Source organism: Sinohyriopsis cumingii, chromosome 4 (assembly GCF_028554795.1).
Source record: "Sinohyriopsis cumingii isolate HCF-2022 chromosome 4, ASM2855479v2, whole genome shotgun sequence".
In the NCBI taxonomy this organism is placed as follows: Eukaryota; Metazoa; Mollusca; class Bivalvia; order Unionida; family Unionidae; genus Sinohyriopsis; species Sinohyriopsis cumingii.
In genome coordinates, this window is record NC_142964.1 from 9,990,638 (window position 1) to 10,010,190 (window position 19,553).

Genomic DNA, 19,553 nt, shown 5'->3' on the forward strand with positions numbered 1-19,553 from the left:
TTAATATAACCTAGTGGATTGCTTGGCTATATATATCTGCTGTCATGACTGGACCCAAAGAGTAAGCACCAATACTCTGGTGTGCAAAAGATCAAAAGTAAAAGAATGACAACATATCATGTGACTGCTAGAAGGAGACTCTTATAAAGTCATCTTAACAAGAGTGATTCAAAGTCCAAGATGCAGCAATGGCCCTAACCTCATGGACTTTAGTCTCATGAAAAATAGATTGCTCTAAGGACTGACAAGCTTTCTTGATAGTGAGGTGAAATCTACCTGGAAAATGTGGCTACTGAAAAATCAGATGAAACCTTGAGAAGTAGAAAGAGACGAGCCCACGTTTCCTTTTCCCTTTAAAGCAAGGTAGATAAAACCATAAAGCCTTAACTGTTCAAAGGAGCCTATTTTGATCATCTCCAGCACAGATACAACTGAGAATAGGAATCCCAATAGGAACTGGAACTAGTGAAGTAGCAGATTCCTAGCCAGAAACCGAAAATTGTAAAGAGGAGGAACCAATACTTATAATTAAACCCTTTTCCACTGACAGATCATGAAACTCACACCACCTCCTCATGATTCTAAGGAAAGAAGGAAGACTGTCTTAAATGGAAGGTTCTCAAAAGATTCACTCAAAGGTTCATATGAAAGATGAGGATCTGACCCAATAGTAGAACCCCTAGAGAACTTGTTTTAGAACGAGATGTCTTAATATTAGAAGCAGAACACACACCTTTGCTCAGAATGGTGGAGGAAAAAGTATGCCACTGCATCATAAAGGGGGATATCAGGGATTAATGCTTTTCCAACTGCATCAGTTAAAGAAGAATCTCCATTTTGCTTTGTAAACACTGGAAACAGATTGCTTTCTAGCCTGAGTGATGCAGATGGCAACCTTGTTTGAAAACTGCTCTTGGCAGACTGATTGATTGAAATATGCATGAAGAGAATCTTCAGGTTGTTGCCTAGGAGAGATGCAATAGAAGGTCCCTTCTCTTTGGTAATCTCCTGGGTGAGGCCACAGGGGGACTATCATGATAAGCCTAAATGTGGAAGTCCCTACTTAGTGGAGAACCTGTCGATCTGGTACTAGAGAGACTAAAGAGGCAGCTTGTTGTTCACTTTTATTGTAAACAAGTACACTAATGGTCCCCCTCACATCTGAAATAGTGTCGCTGCCATAAATGGTACAGAGACCATTCCGTGAGGACCACACACCCCTGTCTGGACAGGCTGCCCAACAGGCTATTCCTTTTGCTTGTAAATTCGGTTAACAGTATGATCTCCTCTGAGACTTTTCATCAGAGGAGGTTTCAGACTTCTGTACAAAGAGAAGGAGCACGGGTACCTCACTGATGCCTGAGAATATGCTACTACTATTGCGAGGGGCCCCAAGTGGTCAAGTGGTCTAAAGCGCTCTCCGTTAAAGATCACTGCCATCTCACCTATGTCTGTGTGGGTTCAAGTCTTGGATTCAGGTAATGTGGGTATGTGAGAAAGCCTGCCAGTAACTTCTCGTGGGTCAGTGGTTGTTTCCGGGGTTTTCCACCATTAATACTGGCCGCCATGTATAGCCTATCGTGTGCTGAAAAAATGGCATTAAACCCTACAACAACAACTACTAATGCGTATCCTAGGCAACCATAATACAATGATGCCTTATGAGTTTGACACCCCCCTCTTGGGTTAGGAACTCAGTTTTTGCTCTATTGTTTATAATGTTGGGTTTGCTCCTTCTTGAGTCATCAATTGGCTCCAGGAGATAACCCCATTTTGAATCTGACACATCTGTGTTTAGAAAGAGTCAAGTTCAAGGCTGTGAATTGGGACTCCAAACAGGAACTTATTTCAATATGGCCAACACCTCAGGTGGTGACATAAACTGGATCCCAGCGGAATCTGAGCCAATAGCAGGTCCTTGTGCTGCTAGCTGCTGGAACTGGTGAGAGTGCAGGTGGAGTTTCATTAGGGGAACCAGATCTGCAGAAACACTATGAACAATGTCTGAATACTTGCCATGGATTCTGATAATGGCACAATGACTAGCAGACAAAGGCAAAATCAAACTCTGCTTCCAATGCATGCACTAAATTAAATGACTCAAAAGCAAAGTTCTCCATCTCCATTATATTTTATTTTTAAGCCAAATTCTCTGATTCAAGAATTTTCAATGACCTTGGTGAAAAGTTAATAACTTTCAAGGCTTTGAAATTAGGTGTTCATTTTTCAATGACCTTTAAGGCCCTCATATAAATGTTTGTTTCAGGTTGGCTGACCGCCTCTGTTTTTTTTGCCAACTCTAGCACTTTTTTCCACAAGGGTATAAAAAAAAGTAAATAAATTTTAAAAAAATAGTTTGAAAAATTCCCAAAATTGATTTATGCATCTAATTAAGCCAGTTTAGCCAAGTACTTGAGGCTCTTGGTACATTATATATACTAATCATTATAATATATATTATGTTTAAAAAAATAAATAAATACAGACCTACCCTAATTTCAAAATCAATGCATTATGGAAACATATTTTTTACCTACCGACCATGCTAACACTGTTTTATCAGTCACCAGCAACATGACTACCTTAAAAGGGGACCGCTCTGGTGGCCTAGTGGTTAGAGCATCCGCCTCTGAAGCATGAGGTCGTGGGTTTGAACCTCGGCCGAGTCATACCAAAGACTTACAAAAATGGTACTAACAGCTGCCTCGCTAGGCACTCAGCATTAAGAGGTTCGTGTTAGGCCTGGTCATCCTGGTGTCAGGATAATGTGTGTGGCATGATGCCCCAGTGCTAGACATCACTATAAACTGCCACACTTCAGACATTGTAGTGATATGACTGAAAAATTGTTAAAGCTACATTAAAAATCCTAATCACACACACGCACACCTTGAAAAGGGCATGGCTACTCCCTACCAGGAAGGTGTGAATATCCTTGACTTTAGGGCAATCTCTGAACTACATGGAAGAGTTGACATCCCTAACAAGTGAACTAAACCCCATCTGGGAATTGATGGGGTCTTCCTGTGATGATGATGAGGCTGAATCAAGGTTTGTCTTCCTCTCTCTATAGGCATAATGACTTTCTCCTAAGTCCCATGCTTCATCTGTCAACAGATAACAGAACATCCATTCATGCATGCACAACCAGTCCATAATAGGCAGATGGGGTGATTGTCCCATAAGGTCTATATGTGCCAGCACTTATCCACACCCTGGGATATATTAAGCGCTTAAAATAGAAAAATTACACAACAAAAAAATATGAAAAAATGGTAGGTAATACTTACCCAAACACTGATTTACTAAAAAGGGAAACAATCAAACAGAGCACCACCTGGTAAGCACGTCACTGAAACACTTCAAAATTAGCAAAATGAACATAAAAACACTTATACAATAACAGCATTGGGGAGAAGAATATTCAGTCAAAACATAAAGGTATATGACTAGCTGAAAAGACACTTAAAAACAACAACGAACTTAAGCAAATTTCAATGAAGAACTTGGCAAACAAATCTGAGTGGCAACAAGCTCAGCCAATTAGATGCAAGATCACCTCGTTAATATGTGTGGATCTTGCTCATCACTGAACTCATCTGAGAAACTGATGATATAAGCATATATTTCAGGACTAATAAACACTAAACGAGGAATCTGGCCTCCAGAGTGGAAACAAGCTCAAGCAATCAGATTAGTTCTTTAATGTGCATGAATATGGAAAACTATTAATTCTTTCCAAAATCTTGATGACATAAGCCCATACTTCATCTTTGGTCAAAATGAGATCAGAAATGGGGATTGCAGAGATGTAACAAATTCAGCCAGTTCAATGCAATAGTAGTGCATTCAAATGTGTAGATATCACTCATTACAGAACACATCTGAGAACTTATTGATATAAGCATATATACCAAGATCAAAATCAGATTATAAATATGGTATTCAGAGCGGCAACAAGCTCAGTCAGTCACATGACCTAATAAGTGTAGATCTCACTTGTCACAAAATATTTTTGAGATCTTAATGATTTAAGCATATATCCAAGTTTGATCTAAATCTGGTCAGGCATATGGCCTCCAGAGTGGTTACAAGATTAGCCAATAAGGTACATGATCACCTCAATCAAATGCATGGCCCTTGCTCATTAATGAACAATTCCAAGATTTTGAGGATCTAAATACATATTCCAGGTTTAACTGAAAACAGACCAGAAATAAAAACTCAAGAGTAGTAACAAACCATTGCTGACTGATGACACATGATGGTTAATGGATGGACAACACATCAAACACAAAGTCATACCATGAGCCTACTTAGCCTTACAGCCAGCCGAACTTGTAAGTAAAACCATGCACATAAACAAGAAATGAAGCATTATGATAAATAACCTGTTTCAACAAATGACTTGAGACTTTCAACCTAGTCTTCTTAGAAATGTAAAGTGTTTAAAATTAACTTTCAAAACCTGGATTTTAGGTCAGTAAAAAATGAAATGCTAAGTAACCCACCCTCTGCTCTGAAACTTGCTATGAAAGGCCTACCATGCATGTTTAAAAACTAGTTAATTCATGCCTTACACAGATCCTAACAATATATCATGTTACACAAATAATGTTTTGGATTTGACTGACAGTATTCAATAGCTTACTATATGGATTTTCTTGGGAGACTGAGAATGGGAATGGCAAAACATTTTAGGAAAAGAAAGGGCAGGTTATGAGATAGGAAGATGTTGATTTCAAATGTGCTGACAAACAAACTCTTGCACATTCACAGGCATATGTCTTGATGGCTGACTGACCATTAACCCCTTCCCTAGCAAGTTATAGCAGAGATGTGTTATATGTCTCTGGTTATTGTAACTATCACTGGCTGATATCCTCAAGTTTTCATTTGATGATACAAACATACAAAATTTTTGTTTTGAAACCTAAACAATAGTACGTAAATAGCAATTTGTGTTTAAGAACAGAATCGGTGACCTGAAGATTTTAACTGCTGTATATGCATTATTTTCTTCATAAAATCAGATTGAAACCATAAGTGAACCTGTCAGGGGGAAATAACGGCAGACATTGCTGTGCCTGGGAATAACACTTTATTAGATTGGCTGTTTTTGTAAACATTTGGGCAAATATATTACGGAAAATACTCAACTCAGAAAGCAGAGTCTGAATATTATGTTATTCAAGATTTAGCATAAATATGCAATTATGAAGGTCCCAATGCTATATTGTGAAATTCGAAATGTGCTGTATGGTCAAAGATGTTTTCACTAATTTTTGTTAAAATAATGGGGGAGAAGCAGTGAGGTAAATACTATTTAACCAATGCTTGATGCTACTACATGTAAAAAGACAAATAATAAAACCATAAATTTGCAATCCTATCAATGGACTGTTGCAATGAAGCAAGAATGTTGGTGGATTAAAAAGCCCCTCTTTCTACAAAAAGACGCACTCCAATGCTGGCTGTTTCAATTCGGTTGGAAAGGTTTCAGTTTCTTCATATACATGTACCAACTTTAATGCTTCACTGTGTTATCTATGAATAGTTAAAGTAATGTTTTATCGACAACAAAGAAATGGAGACGAACAAAATGGTATGAAGACGTGTGCATTTGCTCATGTAGATGTTACAGGGTTGTTTCAAACAAGTTTATGATTTTTTTCAACTGCCATTTTAGAGTGAATTTTCATAAAGTATAAAACAACAAAAATTCTTGTTTAAGGGTAGTTGATTAAGCATTTCTACTGACTTGCAATTACAGTGCTGTAATCTAGTTACTCCAAGCAGGTAAATTTCATTAGAATGTATAGGTTCTACAGTGCTCTTAATGTAAATTCAAGTATAGCTTGATCCCTGAGGGATGACATTGTATATACTCCTATTTTGTTCAGTTTGTCTGAAAGCAATATGGTGTTTGCAAAGTCTTGTGGGTAAATGATATCAAATTCTTTTTATAGCAACAAGGATAATTCCTAACTTGCCCCACTGGAAATCAAACCATCAGAAGCAAGATGTTGAAATTGGGAATCCTGCACAATATTACACTATATACATATTTTACATTATGACTGAGGCCTACTGACATTGTGATCAAGCCATATTTTTGGCCCCTAAGGAACAGCCAAAAATATGTTTCATTAATTATAACACTAAAGGGGATTTCAGGAAAGATTAAAGGGATCTGATGATCATGTCAGTATCAGTATAAACAACATTCTTTACAAGCAACCATGGTTACAAGATAAACTAGCATGCAAAAATGAATGCCCCTTGGCATCTAACGATGCTAATGGTTTTAGAATATAGATTTAACTGTGCTGTTGGAATCTATGAATCACCCGATTTGTGACCGAGTTGAAGTCTAATGTGTCTCTAGGTGTATAGAAGAACTTAGCGAAAGACACACAGGACATGACATCTTCATAATAAAGGATCAAACCTTTGCATCAACTGTGATAGAAGTAATCTCGGATTCTTTTGGCTCTTTCTTTTCTGTATGAGTAAGACTACTTGATGGTGCTGATGAGACAGTTCTAAAAGAAACAAATTAAAAAAATTAGAAACTTGATACATACTCATGAGTCTAATACCAGATGAAGTGGGCAAACAAGTCATTAAAACAACGTAAACTTTGCCTTCTTCTGTTAGGAAAACAAAAATAAGTTCACCCTGATATATTCTTTAGACTAACACTAAGTGATGGTAGTTCATGGCTTCTGAGATGCTTCCTAGATCCAGCCAAGTAGTAGTGTTGTAGCCCCAGGCAAAACATGTATGCAGCATTGTTGACATAAATAGCACCAACAAAACACTCTTGCACATTCACAGGAATGTGTTTTAATAGCTGAAAGAACAATAAAAGAGTGCTCATCAAAGGAATGTACTAGTATCAACAGGAGATACATGGACACATGTCAAAATATGGCCAGGTCAAATAGTTTGAAACACATACACTTCCTCTCATTTATAACACACACATACACCCATTCCATTATATGAATTAATTAGGAATTTTTTTTTATCTCATCTTCCTGGCTTCAGTAAAATTATCATTTCCCCCCATCCCATTATGGACAGTACTAAAGGTTCAGGTGCAACTTCTTCATCTCTACAGGAACACAATAGAAACTATACAATGTAATTAATTATAATTGATAAAAGTATCTACATCATATAAATGTAATTACAAGTAGATATAAATAGTTAATCAACTAACACTGGAACAAGCAATATAATTGTTCTACTTTTCAAAACTCAAAAAAACTTGACAGCCAAAAAGATTCACATTCAGTCTGAATTAACTCCCTAAATATGCAGCTATAAAGTTAAGGTTACTTATCTATAACATGAGAGACAAGTTTTCTTTGAACAGATGAACCCTGTGGTGTGAAGACACCTGTGCAGGTTGGTTTGTTTTTTTGTGGGTTTAAAGCCATTTTTCAGGACATGATAGATTGTATGGCAGCCAGTATATCACTGGACAACAAATTTTTACAAAAGTCATGTTACTGAAATAAAATTAGTCAATTCTTATCAATTTTTATGTGCTGAACACGAATATGACAGTCAAATTGCAAAATTGGCTCTAGTTTTTTTGTAATCTGCAAGAAATTAATGTTTACATAACGAAATGCATTCCAATAGTAAAAGGTCAACTGTAATAGCCTACCTATAAAAAATCAAGTCATTGACTACATCTTAGATTTCTTCGCCTGTCTCTTGTACAGCTGTTCGGGAGCATCTCTGAGGAGTGTCCAGCAGTAGTCAGCCAGCATTGTAGTGGACCATTTTCCCTGGTATCTTTGTTCCACTGTTGCGATATCTTGATGAAAACATTCGCCGTGTTCATCACTAACAATACCACAGTTGCTAGGAAAGAAATCCAAATGGGAATGAAGGAAGTGAATCTTTAGAGACATATTGCAGCCAAGTTTCTTATACTTCATCAACATGTCTTCTACTAGTTCCTTATAGTTTTCTGTCCTAACATTTCCGAGGAAGTTTGTAGAAACTAGGCGAAAAGCATTCCATGCTTGTTTCGCGTCACCTTCCAGCAAGTTGTTGAACCGGTCATCTTTGAAAAGCTCTCGAATCTGAGGACCCACAAAAACTCCCTCTTTAATCTTTGCTTCGCTGAGTCGAGGGAATTTTTCATGCAGGTATCGGAATGCTGGCAAAGTCCGGTCAATGGCTTTCACGAAGTTCTTCATCAAACCTAGTTTGATGTGAAGGGGTGGTAGCAAGATTTTCTGAGCCTCAACCAGAGCTGGGTGTTGGATATTCTTCTCTCCAATGGCTACATTCTGCCTGTGAGTCCATTCCTTCCTCATGTAGTGCATTTCCCTTGCTCGGCTATCCCACTCGCATAAGAAACACATGTATTTTGTATATCCTTGCTGCAGTCCCATTAAAAGGGCAACTACCTTCAAATCACCACAGAGGTGCCAGCTGTACTTGTTATACTCAATGGAATTCAGTAGCTGCCTTAAGTTATCGTATGTCTCTTTCATGTGGACAGCATACGCTACTGGAATAGATGGAAGAATGTTTCCATTGTGCAAAAGCACAGCCTTGAGACTCAGTTTCGAAGAGTCCACAAATAGTCTCCATTCTTGTGGGTCATGAGTGATTTTTAAAGCATTCATGAGGCCCTCAATATCGGAACAGAATATCAGATTACTTTCCTTTCTGAAGAAAGGCTCCAATTGCTGGTGGCGCTTTCGATATGCAGTAATTGTGACATCTTCTTCTAGAAGATTCCATTGTTGGAGTCTTGATCCTAGCAATTCTGCCTTGTTCTTTGATAAGTCCAAATCACGAATCAGGTCATTTAGTTCTTCCTGTGTTATTCTGTGTGGGGTTGATGATGCACCACAGTGAAAATCTGGATCACTGCATGCTGATGGACCAGGAGAAGAACAGGTCGACTCACCTTTGTCTTCGTCAGATGAATCAAGAGAATATTCTGCTGGAGGTTCTGGAATAGGAAGTCCCTCACCATGTGGAACTGGTCTCAATGCAGACGGAATGTTTGGGTAGACTATTCTCGACTTCTTTCGCTTCGTTATTCCGCCGGAAAGAGGAGGAACCAAGCAGAAGTAACAGTCATTTAGGTGGTTGCTTGGCTCTCTCCACACCATTGGGACTGCAAACGGCATTGATGACCTTTTGCAATTCAACCACTGTGAAAGCTGTGTTGTACATGTAGCACAGCATATATGCGGAGCCCAAGGCTTGTCTTGGTCACCAACCTTGCATCCGAAGTAAAGATGATATGCCTTCTTCACTTGAGAATTGATACTTTTCTTCTGGTTGGCAAATGTCACTTCCCCACAAATATAGCAAAAATAGTCCGCGGTATTAACACACTTTCGAGGCATTACTGTTCTTTATTGTACGTAAATGGATAAAATAATAAGTTTTATGTAACAGTAGCTTGAACTGTCTCGCACAACGTCTAAAATATTTTAAATGCTAAACCTATCTGATTGGGCTTTATATAGTACACTGCTTACGTCAGCTTCAGCAGCCGCCTGGCATTAGTATAATAGGCCTACACATGTATAGTACACTGCTGACGTCAACTTACTTCAGAAAATGATGCAATCAACTGTGGATGATGTGAGCATGATGGTATTATGCAATGTTACATCATTATTCCGGATGTTGCTGCAGTCCTACTGGAGAAATTTACACAGTGAAACATAGAAAATGAGGTATATGAATATCTTCAAAACGAGAGCCAATACAAATTTTTCACGGTTATATTCGTGTTCGGCACACCAAAATACTACAGATTAGGGCCTTTTCAAGTCAGTAATGATTTCACTGTTGACCAGTGTATTTGGTAATGGAAGAGCCTGGGAAAACTCCTGGAAGAACCACTAAATCATGGAAACCTACTGGCATGCTTTCACAAATACCCAATTTGGCTGAGCCAAGACTCAAACACTAAGAGGTGAGATGGCACTGATATGTAAAAGCTAGTGCCTAAGACCACTGAGCCATTTGAAGCCTCCCCAGGCAGGTGCTCTTATGTACATGTTACTGAGGTTGTTTCAAATAAACCCAGAAGTACAGCAATGATTTTGACTGCCATTTTCTAGTGAAGTTTAAGAAACTAAAAATTCTTGTTTAATTGGGAGTTGATTAAATTAACATACACCAGGTAAAATTAATTACAGCGTATAGTTTATGTTGCACTCTTTACAAGCTTGTGGTTTTGTAGCACAATTTTTCAGCACCTTACAGGCTATACATAGCAGACAGCATATTAAGTGGAGGCAGAAACTGGGAAATATCGAGAAAAACCACAAATCCACAGGAAGCTACTGGCAAGCTCTCTCACATATATGTACCCATGATGTCTGAGCCTTGACTTGAACCCACATGGACAGAGGTGAGATGCGAGTGAATCGTAAAACAGAGCATCTCAGACCACTCAGCTACCCAGTGTCCCCTCTTTTCAAGTCACATGGCCAAAATACACTGTATGTATATCTCCATCCATACACAGCTTCAAGTAATTACATAATACAAAATGTGTTTACAACATAACAAACAAAATGTGTTTTAAAAATACACACAAGATGTGTTTATAATATACATAAAAAATGCATTTATAACATGTATACAAAATCTGCAACTCACATATCATAAAGAGAATTTTCAGCTTAAAAATACAGTATTACTTAACACCATTTTTAAAATACAAATATGTATGAGAAGCATAGGACACCACACGAATAGATAGACAGATGGATGGATGGATTGATGAATAGATGGACACATACATATATATAAAGTGAAACTCCACTATATCACAATGGCTGGGGGTCTACAAAATGCAAAATTAGGATATGTACCATTATGTATAATGGGAGAGGGGGCAGGTATAGGAGAGGAGTGGCGCAAAACAAAGTCCTTCATTGGTACAGATACTACGTAAATCAATGCATATTAAATTAGACATAGTGTTGACTGCTAGTCTGGCTTTCAATCTCTTCAGTACAATCCATGCCTTGGACCCCAACCACTTAAAACAATTACAGTAACTGTTATCTCAGTCTATGTATACATCCAGTTTTGTAACTAGTATGGTGAGATATCACAAACAACTTTAACATGAATTGGTCTATTAAGTGGTTTGGGGAAAAGCCATGCACCAACGTTGAAATTATTCAGCATCTTTTGTACATAACCTGTTAAGAAATACCAAGAGGACTGAGATAAGTGAGTATATCAGCAGAATGACAATGACTATATTAGCAGTGTGAGAATGACAACGACGTTGATAAATATGCACATGTTGCAATTTTGAATCTTTTAAAAGACCATCTATATAAATCAGGGCTCAAAATGAACTTTCTGATACCTGTAACATTGTCAACTAGCCAAATTCAAGTGATTCCCTATCCACAAGCATATATTGTAGTCTGAAATAATAAAACTCAATTCCATACTATGACTAGCAAAATATTTATAGTCAGTGCTCAAAGAAAGTTTTGTTAGACACAGGCCCAGGGCTGATGACTTAAAGAAACTCACAAGCCCTGACTGAAATTCCACAAACTCACAAGCCCTGACTGAAATTCCACAAGCTAAAACTCCAATTTTCACATGATGAAAATTTTACATTTTTTAATACTGTCACACAACGTTGCAATAGCTACAGTTCGAATATAAATTCAGTAGGGTTCAAAGGGGTTTGAAGGTAGTGCAAGTGTCATGAGTGTTCATCACTACACTTACTTGGGACTGGATGGTCCTGGTTGTCAAGCCTCTTTTCTGGATTTTCTGGGTGAATCATGCTCTCAACTGAGTTGATGTAGATTGATGTTTTGTTTGCAGTACATGCAAAGAATTATTAGCCCCACATAAGGGGGGGGGGGGGGGGGCTGGTGTGCTTCACTTAGTAAAACTCTGTCAACCAAGAGTTTTGAAATATATGTTTGTTGGGCTTTGTTGATAACTATTTGCCTCCTAAATTGGCTTCAAAATTGAATTACTCTTGAACACTATTCCGATAACTGAAAGTGATACTGCTTTGCATTCTATAAGTGCAGTAAATACCCGACTACAAAGAATTCTTACCACTTTTCATAAACTTGTCAAAAATATAATACATATGGCTTAAACATTCTCATTCAAGGCAGTGATATACAATAACTTTTGTCCTTGTACACGCATCTAGCATCTCTGATTTACCTATAATGGGTTGTTCCACTTCTTGATCCTACCTATGCAAATTAGCTCAATGGGCTCACCCACTGTAGTTTTCAAACACATCTCACTAGCTATTGTCAGGCAAACAAGTAAAGTGTGAAATGGTGATTTATACCCACCTCTTTGCCTTTAATGCTGCTATTTAAGCTGCCCATAGGATAGTTTTACATAGCTCCAATCATGAATGTTTAACATTTAAGCATGCTACTGTATACTTAAAGTGGTGGGGTTTTGGGGAGGTCTTTCTATTTTTGAAGATTACGGAAAATTATATTTTCTCGAAACAACAGTGTCAAAGGGTCTGGGAGTGCAAAATTGTATTTTTAGCATGACACACAGGGCTTCAATTTGATTAAAATCAGGTCTCATTTTTAATTAAGACAGTGGTGATCTGATTTAGATTGCACCATATTATGGCATGTATGTCAGTAACTTTAAAATTTACACATTTCATTAGCACAATCAAAGTTTCCTCAGGCAAATTGGAACTGTTTTCTAAGAAGCCCAACAGGCACCTCACTTAGAATACAGGACAGGCCTGATCTAAAATTAGAGGGGTCACAGGTGTCAGGCTATCAGATTGTTTGAGCACTGATAGTTAACTTTTTACAGCTAGCAATATCAGCATTGTAACTTTCAAATACTAAATTACGAGCAACAATTTCAAGCCCTGGTAAGTCTTTGGCACACTACTTTCAAATATCAGAACAATAACTGACATGTGGGAGAATTAGTGCTATACAAGATTTTTCGAATAAGGTTTAGGCTGAAAGAAGAATCAAATTTCAGAATCCCAGTAGATTTATTATTTTTCAAACCAATAATTATTCACTGAAAGTTATACCTAGGCAGTCTTGATGACTGACACTGTCTCAATACCGAGTTTACAATGTGTGTCAGCAAGTTTTGATTCATTCTTTTGTTCAGCATCAGAACATACAGTTGATTTTGCCAATAAGGAGACTTGGTTTATTGTCACTTAAGAAATCGAATATCAGTAAGTTCAGACTGGAGAACTGATTGCATTTTGTCAACAAAGAAAAAAGCTACCATCAGCTTCTTAAATAAAATAAGTAGGTCATTTATATATAGAAAACCAAAAATAAAGGGGACCCTGCTTGCATACTTGTGGAACACCTGTATCGATGATCTCGGAGATAGAACGGTTGATATTAATTACAGCAAACAGTTTCTATCTGATATTTACCAAACCACACCAAGTCAGTGTCCTTAATTTCATCATGCATTTAGTTTATCCAAAAGAATGGAAAAATTAACAGTATCAATAATTTTTTTCTTTAAGGGCAACCATTTAAACTACCATGCTATTTGTTTTTAAAATTTGTTAATAAATTAATTCACTACAGTAGTATATTTGTAGGGTGTCCCTTTCAAAGGCACTTGATTCATTGATTCAGGTGGAAACAAATGTGAACATTCACCAATTAACAGAAGGTAGCTAACTCTTGTAGATCACTATCTGACCATTTCAATGACCCTATTCTAACTTCTATTTTTATGTGCTTATCTAGTCACTCATAATGTACACCACAGTAAAGATGACATTCCACGTCTTTCATCCATATAGTATTTATAATATTTTGAAAACCAACTGTTTGATTATTGATGGAATTTCTGACAATCAACCTGTTTTCATCAAGTCAACAGTATGAAGAATTAATACATATTGTGAACATGAAGTTTAATGCCTTAATGCTGCCAATTTTTATACATGTAGATTTCACCATTCTTCCAAACGTTTGGAGGGAAGGAAATGATCTGTTAAAAAAAGCTATCTGACATAAACTATTCTTTGAAATAAATAAGATGTTATGTTTAAACAACATTCAAATATTCTGTTTTGAATTGACAGGTGCCACCAATTGATTTAGTCATAGAAGTCGTTTGTAATTCTGCTCTTTTTTGGGAGTGCTCAAGAAGTAGTGATGCAATACATTTGACATTTTCCATCAGTGACAAATCTAGTGCTCAAACTGATTCAAGATGGAATGAAAACAGGTACTCCCACTTTTTAAAAAGGATCTGAGAAGATTAAGCACACATTTAATAAAAATAAGACTGTTGAACATTGGTGATCAGCTGTGGTGCTTGATTACTTTAAAGCGTGAACTTAGGTTGAAAACAAACAGCTGTTGCAAATTGCTATATTAATTGGTTAGCATACAACATGGGCTTGTATCAGTTACGCCTTTAAAGAAAAAATACTCACAAATTCTAGACCAAATGCAAAATTAGAAAAACATAATGCATAAGGATCACCTAACACATCCATTACAGCATGGTGTAACACATCCATTACAGCATGGTGTAACACAACCATTACATCATGTTTATGATCAGTTTGCTCACACTACAGATTTGGGTTTAATATTTTATCTACATTAACCTCCCACATTTGAGATTTGCTGAATAAACCTCAGTGTTAGTTTTCTTCTTTGTACATAATTTTAAAGATGGCTTCACAGAAATGATGCCTGCTGTCCTCAGTATGTTTTGAGCCATGATAAATTTGTTTTATCTCCTTTCTCAATAGTTTTTTTTCTTCAAAATAATACAATATAGTTTAATAGTTGTTTAAATGGTCCATAAATCAGTGCAAGAAATATTCTGGAATCTATTTGACAACTTTAAATCTGCTCAAAATTCCATAACCTCACCCCTTCAATTTTTAAAAAAATACAAAATTGAAACTACTCACACATGGGCTCTAGACTTAGTGGGGAAAATAACTTTAACACTCCCCAATTAATTGGGAAGGGTGTTATCATTAGCTTCTCCCAGAATCACGTGCCTGTGCATTCAAATGGATAGGATGGTTGGGATTTTGAACTTAAATATAAATGTCAAGCAAGCCCATACCACAGTGTGATCATAATTTCTGCCATTTTCCCATGGGTTTTTATGATATCTGTCTCCAGAAAAATTATTTTGAATTTCCTCAATTCTCATGAAATATGACATCTGGGATGTCTCTTCTTTATGCAAATGTACAAGGGACATGACTGCTATGCTACATGTACAATATGAAAATCCCATGAGACCTCACCTTCTCAAGTGTATTGAAAAAAATCAGATGACTCCATTCCAAATGCATAGCCTGAATAAGAAATACACAATATTTGTCCTTGAGGCAGGTTGCCAATTTGTGAGAAATTTATGGTTTGTTGCGACAAATGCAACACCTGGATGCACATCAGTTGTGCAGCCACCACAGGAAATGTTACAAAATACAGTTTTTCTGTGATTGTCTGTCTGTAAAAAATGCAAGTGACATTTGCTGAAACTGTTCCTGAACTTATTTAAATTAAATAAAAATATGTTTCTTGCATGAGTTTTCTAAGCTTCATATTTGATCAATTAGCATATGCTCAAACAATCAACAACAAAAAAAACTACTATATTCATATCTGGGACAAGAAGCACTAAATTTGCCTTTTCTGGTTTACTCATTTTACTCTCCAGAATGCACATTGCTCCAGGTAAAATATGAAAATTTCACTAAAAAATATATATATTTTAAAGACATAATTGATGCAGAAAACCCTAACAAATGTAATATATGTTTTATGATTCATTACTAGATTTATCTAATTTAATATATTTCGGGTACAAGGACTTTTGGTAAAGAATACACTTTTTAGTCCACATAATAAAATAGTGTAAATAATTAGTGACTTCTTGCACAGATAGTATCAAAACATTTAAACAGATGTCACCAAGGTGTCAGATAGTGACCTATGAGAGTTAGCTTGTGCTAATTGGTGAGTGTACTCATTAGTTTCCTCCTGAATCAAGTGCCTGTGGTCCCTTTCCAAAACCCAGGTAGATGAAGTAGTGTGCATAATTCAGAGACAACCTGTGGATTGACTTGCTTATAATTCTTTATATCTTGCACTACGTTTAATTTCAGAGTGACCAGGTAATTAACAGATCACTCTCATTCAAAGTCTGATGTTACAGTACAATTCACAAATGTCATGTACACACTCTGAGTCACTTTTTCCAGCTATAGGTGTCATTCTGGAGAACCTGATTATATCTAAATGGCATTTATTCAAATTATTTCACACCTTGCTCATGAAAATTCCACTGAAGATTATTGTATAAATTCCTTGAGAAATGCTTAACAGCAAATTCAGTGATAATGTACATCGACATTTTAAGATGTAATCCAGTTTCTGTCGCACGTGCTATGATGTAAAAGGGAATGGGCCTGCTACTGGATAGAAGTTGTACTACAAATATAACAGATGTGACAATGTCGTCATTCATAAACAAAGCTTGGAGAAAACGCTGGCAGGACAAATATGGCACATAAATCCAATAAAATGGAGGTAATAAAGTAACTTCATATATGCCTTATGCATGGTATGTCATGTCAAATATTTCAGTTCAAACATAATACGTATTTTTCCCATTAAAACATCTTCCTTCATAAAAGTAAAAGACAGAAGGAATGTGGCTGTCAAATCAGATTTAATTTAATTAAATTCTGCATTATGCTAAATTATAATTTTGAAGAAATGTCATATGTACAAGTCAAAAAATGTACTTACATTCTTACAAGAACATCCATAAAGGAGCTAAATGAAAATGCGTGCAACTTCTTGTTCATGCAATTATACCTTGATACCCTCTGCACTAGTAATAGTTCAATTCAACATCAAGTTTCCTGACCTAGTCTGATGCCCAACTGCCATTGTAAAAATCCATAGTGATAGATAATTTTCATCTACAAATTTTGTGCTGATAACTCAAAAGTCATGATTGAATAAATTTTGTAACAACTATATTATGATTAAATTTTAAAACAAAAATTAATGTTTACATTTATACTAGTAAATGTGCTTACATGACCATTGTGACTTTTACTATAGCATCATCTGACACAGCACAGTACTGTTGCTTCAAAAATATTTTATTATTTTAGGACAAACTATGGTATAAATGGCCATGTTCAGTGATCAGGTGTTCACAAACCAGCAATTCCAATATTCTCCTCATGCAATTCAGTTCATCTTTGACTAGTCCTACAATGTAAGATGTTTTACATATTATTTATGTTTTAGTGCTTCATCTTACTGACCAAATAGCGGCTTGTGTAGTGTGTTCCAATGTCCATTGACATCGGAATGAATAGTCAAGGTTTCAGGAATATCTCACATACTTGGCAGCCCATATCGACACTCTTCCACAAATTTGTGTATTAATATACTTACTGTGTTGTCTTTATTCTGGTGGAATCAAAATCTGACACAAGCAAATGGATATCTTTCTTGAATGAAAAGAAACGTTGCTTACTGTTCCAATAGGTACTATAGACACAACATATTTTTATTCATTTCGTTAAAGAATATTTCAACTTAACCCGATTTCGTCATTCCTGGTTTCCATCAATTTCCAGCCAATTGAAATGTTGGCCAACAAACTTGTTAACAGGTCCATTTGCTTCTGTGAGAATTTATAATTTTATAAGGAAAACAACATCAGATTAATTAAAGTCTGACTAATGCATTACAACCATGTCAGCCTATTCTGCAAGTTGGGTAATTCTGCACAATGATACATCATTTCTGTAAACATTGGATCATGTGTTGTTTTTGTTCAAAAATCAAATTTGTATCAAGAACGACCATCCTTTAATTAAAGTGATATTCATAAAATGTACAAAAATATCCCATATTTCTATTCTAAATGAATATGAGTATGTGATCTCTAAAAGTAAACATCAAGCCCCACTCCATGACATTCTTGAACTTGTAACCCAGAAAAACCTGTTTAATATTTATCTTTTAGAATCATGCAAATAAATACATTATTTAAATGATAGAACTGTTTACTTTAGAACAATGCTGTATCTTAATCCAAGTTTCTAATTTTGCTGCTAAGTTGTTCCACACCTACTTTATAATAACTGCAAGGGAGGGCACTCTTCTCCTCTCTTACATGACCAAATTTAAGAAAAAACGCTGTAATTTCAAGCTACATTTCGTGTAGCATAATAAATTTGGTACCAATGTTTAGATCAAGCATTCGACTTTGTATGCATATCCAAAGTTTGGCTTACCATCATACCTTTCAGGAATGCCAAACCATTTTCCCACGCACAATTGTTCGACATGGCCATGATCGCACCTGCTTAATATGCAAGAACAACGCCCTGAATGGAATACTGCCTTCGCATTTGCCAAATGAAAATAAATTATAAACAAAAGCAGGACATCATTTTCTTTTAACCAATGAGAAAACAGTATTCCATTCAGTGGAATTTCACTTGCATATTAAGCAGGTGCGATCATGGCCATGTCCAGCAGTAGCATGTGAAAATGATCTGGCATTCCAGAGCTAAACATCGGCACCAAATTTATTATGCTACGCAAAATTTGGCTTGAAACATCAGCATTTATTCTTAAATAGGTACATATAGTACATGTATGACAGGTAAACTGTAAGACCCATTGGACAGCACACAGGGATTCATATTGTTGCTTACAATTGACCTGTTATACATGTACTATATAATAACTACAAGGGAGGACACTTCTCTCCTTGCTCGCGCGACCTATTTATGAATAAACGCTTATATGGTCCTGATCGCGCCCGCTTAATATGTAAGAATAAAAAGCTGAATGGAATACTGTCCTCTCATTGGTTAAAAGAAAATGACATCCTTTATTTATTTATACTTATTTTCAGTTGGCCAATGAGAAGGTAGTATTCCATTCAGGGCATTGTTCTTGCATATCAAGCGGGTGCAATCAGGGCCATGTCGAATGGTACTATGGGAAAATGATTTGGCATTCCTTAAAGGTATGATATTAAGTCAAACTTTTCATAGGGATACACAGTCGAATGCCTGAGCTAAATATCGGTACCATATTTATTAAGCTACGCAAAGCGTACCTTGAAATATCAGCGTTTATTTTTAAATAGGCCACGTGAGCAAGGAGATAAGTGTCATCCCTTGTAGTTATTATATAGTACATGTATGACAGGACAGTTTTAGGCAACGATACGAGCCCCTGTGGACAGCAGTGTATAACTTTAACTGTAGAAAAGCGCCAATATGGGCCACAGGTGCTCGATGCGAGCTTGATGTTAAGAAAAAAAAAACAATCATCAAGTTACGGGCTCCGAAACGTGCGATTTTCGTGAAGTTTTCCTTTGTGGACACTTCCATACTCCTATGATAATAAGAATAACCTTTTGAGCCAATCATATTTTGGCGTTGACGTTAGTGCTGCCTATTTTGAAAATAGAGATGCATGTATACATTGTGTTGTGCAGTGAAGAAG

The 19,553-nt window shown here is 36.5% G+C and overlaps 1 protein-coding gene across 2 annotated transcripts in view; it reads right to left on the bottom strand.

Moving 5' to 3' along the window:
- The window catches only part of LOC149800606 (NADH dehydrogenase [ubiquinone] iron-sulfur protein 4, mitochondrial-like), a 29,477-nt gene that overhangs the window by 8,861 nt on the left and 1,063 nt on the right, over window positions 1-19,553 (bottom strand). The window contains exons 2-3 of one of the 2 annotated variants that reach the window (XM_089954596.1): window positions 17,478-17,533; window positions 6,452-6,545 (exon numbers count right to left, since the gene is read on the bottom strand). In XM_089954596.1, the coding sequence (XP_089810722.1) occupies window positions 6,452-6,545; window positions 17,478-17,533 (150 nt within the window). The remainder of the gene's footprint in view (window positions 1-6,451; window positions 6,546-17,477; window positions 17,534-19,553) is intronic. The other variant, XM_089954598.1, reaches the window with a different exon arrangement.